Source organism: Sinocyclocheilus rhinocerous, unplaced genomic scaffold (genome assembly GCF_001515625.1).
Source record: "Sinocyclocheilus rhinocerous isolate Xijiao unplaced genomic scaffold, SAMN03320098_v1.1 scaffold135, whole genome shotgun sequence".
In the NCBI taxonomy this organism is placed as follows: Eukaryota; Metazoa; Chordata; class Actinopteri; order Cypriniformes; family Cyprinidae; genus Sinocyclocheilus; species Sinocyclocheilus rhinocerous.
In genome coordinates, this window is record NW_015632028.1 from 117,855 (window position 1) to 120,132 (window position 2,278).

General features: G+C 36.6%; 1 protein-coding gene across 2 annotated transcripts in view; it reads left to right on the plus strand.

The window, feature by feature from the left end:
- Nucleotides 1-1,017, plus strand: part of LOC107742043 (F-box only protein 31-like) — a 12,289-nt gene extending 11,272 nt beyond the window's left edge. For both annotated transcript variants that reach the window (XM_016554893.1, XM_016554894.1), the window contains one exon: nucleotides 179-1,017. In XM_016554893.1, the coding sequence (XP_016410379.1) occupies nucleotides 179-401 (223 nt within the window). In that variant the 3' untranslated portion in view covers nucleotides 402-1,017. The remainder of the gene's footprint in view (nucleotides 1-178) is intronic.
- The last annotated feature ends 1,261 nt before the right edge of the window (nucleotides 1,018-2,278 follow it).

Sequence of the window (2,278 nt, forward strand, 5' to 3'; positions counted from 1 at the left end):
TATATATATATATTTTTTTTTTTATTATTTTTTTTTTTTATGTATAAAATTAATATAAAGTACACTTAAAAATTATTTAAAATGTAATAACGTATTATATTAATTTTTATTATTTAAATAGATGAAAAAAAATGCATTTCTTTAATTATAATATGTTTTTTTCCTTTATGCTTTTCAGTTTTTATGGAACAGGCCTGATCGCTGGTCACGGCTTTACGAGTCCAGAGCGCACGCCGGGTCTGTTCATCCTGTTTGATGACGACCGCTTTGGCTTCATTTGGCTGGAGCTCAAGTCTTTCAGCCTGTACAGTCGGCTGACCGACCAGCTGTCCCACGCTCAGGCCCCCAGCATGGAGCGCTTCGAGGCCATGCTCTGCAACATGCAGTCATGGACATCCTGATAGCAAACCTCACACTAGCGTTCTCATCAGGCACATACTCTGGTATTACGCTCTGCACCGTCAGGGACCTCCCTGCTGACACACACACACACAGCACTCCTGCTCGCATCCACACAGGTGTATTTAAGCCACATGCCCATACGTTTGTATTATATTAGGCCTTTCTTATCAGCTTTTTAATTAATTTATTTTTGTAACCTGGAAATGGCGACGAAGATGACGACAGTGTGAAAATTTGCCCATAAACTCAGCTGAGCGTGCCTCTGATACCTTACCGAGATACTTCAAACTCTCAAATCCTGTGGTTTTGTGCTTTAGAAATTTGTCCTTGATGTGGCAACATCTGGAGTTGCTTTTAATTGATTTTATTCAGTTATTTCTTTTTTTATCTTTATTTGTAAAAAGTCCACACCATATTTGGAAATGCTTCCATTTTTTTCTGCCAACGCTCACTGAAAACGAATTACTTCCAGCTGCTTTGTTGCTGCAAATGCCAATTTTATCACCCCATAATACGTCCATTAATAAGTACCATAACACTAAAAAAAGCCAAATTTTCGTATTTAAAGGAATAGTTCACCCAAACATCAAAATTTGCTGAAAATGTCCTCATCCTCAGGCCATTCAAGATGTAGATGAGTTTGTTTCTTCATCAGATTCGGAGAAATTTAGCATTGGATCACTTGCTCACCAGTGGATCCTCTACAGTGAATGGGTGCCGTCAGAATGAGAGTCCAAACTGGTTTAAATTTGAATCATCTTGATGGATTTGTTTATAACAAACATGCAGCTTTTCACTTCATAATATATTCATAATATCCAAATCTGTTCTGATGAAGAAACGAACTCATCTCTAACTTAGATGGCCTGAGGTTGAATAGTTAATTGGTTAGCCACCAATTTTACGGCCACGACGACAGTCTCATTTCCACATGATAGGGATTCTGTTCATCTCGCTGTGCAGCTCTCTTCCAAGTGCTCTTCCCTACGCAGTGTAGACGTTTATCGGAGGCAGATTTCCTCCGGCTATACTTTTGTATTTGACTGCAGCATTACTAACATTTGAAAATGGGAGAAAAAAAAAATCAGTATAATGTAAAGTGAATATATACGTATGTAAATGCATTGAAAATATTTAAACATTTATCAGTATATTTCAGCTTTGTTTTAGGGATGATTGTATATATGATCGATGAACCAATTTAAGTATATCGCCTGTGTTTACAACCTCTGAGTTGAGTGGCAATTGTTTTAAGTGTAATATTCTCATAGAATTGGCCGCTTACGTGGACTGATATCCTACAACTACTGATTTTATTCCAAATAAGATGTAATTTCAGCGGTTTACATTGGCTCCTATTTGAATCATATTTTAAAGCATTTGTGGAAATGTATGCCAAATCTGACAATTAACTCTGTTCTTTAATTTTTTACTTCAGTTCCCAATGAATCACATCAAGTTCTGTCCCTGTTTTTCTTGTTCAGTGTTCTAATTCAATTCATGTTGACTGAAGTCTATAATTTCCCTCCATCTTAAAGGAATAGTTCACCCAAAAATGAAAATATACTCTGGTTATCTTAAGATGTAGATGAGTGTTTCTTCATCAGAACAGATTTGGTGAAATGTAGCATTACATCACGAAAGCAATATTATGGACTCGTATTTTAGCTGGAAGCAATGGCAAAAAAAAACAAAAAAAAACATTAATGATGGATTTGTTTCTTTTAGATGTTAACTGTTAGACTGGAGTCATGTGGATTATTGTGATGTTTTTATCAGCTGTTTGGACTCTCATTCTGACGGCACCCATTCACTGCAGAGGATCCACTGGTGAGCAAGTGATGGAATGCTACATTTCTCCAGATCTGTTCTGATG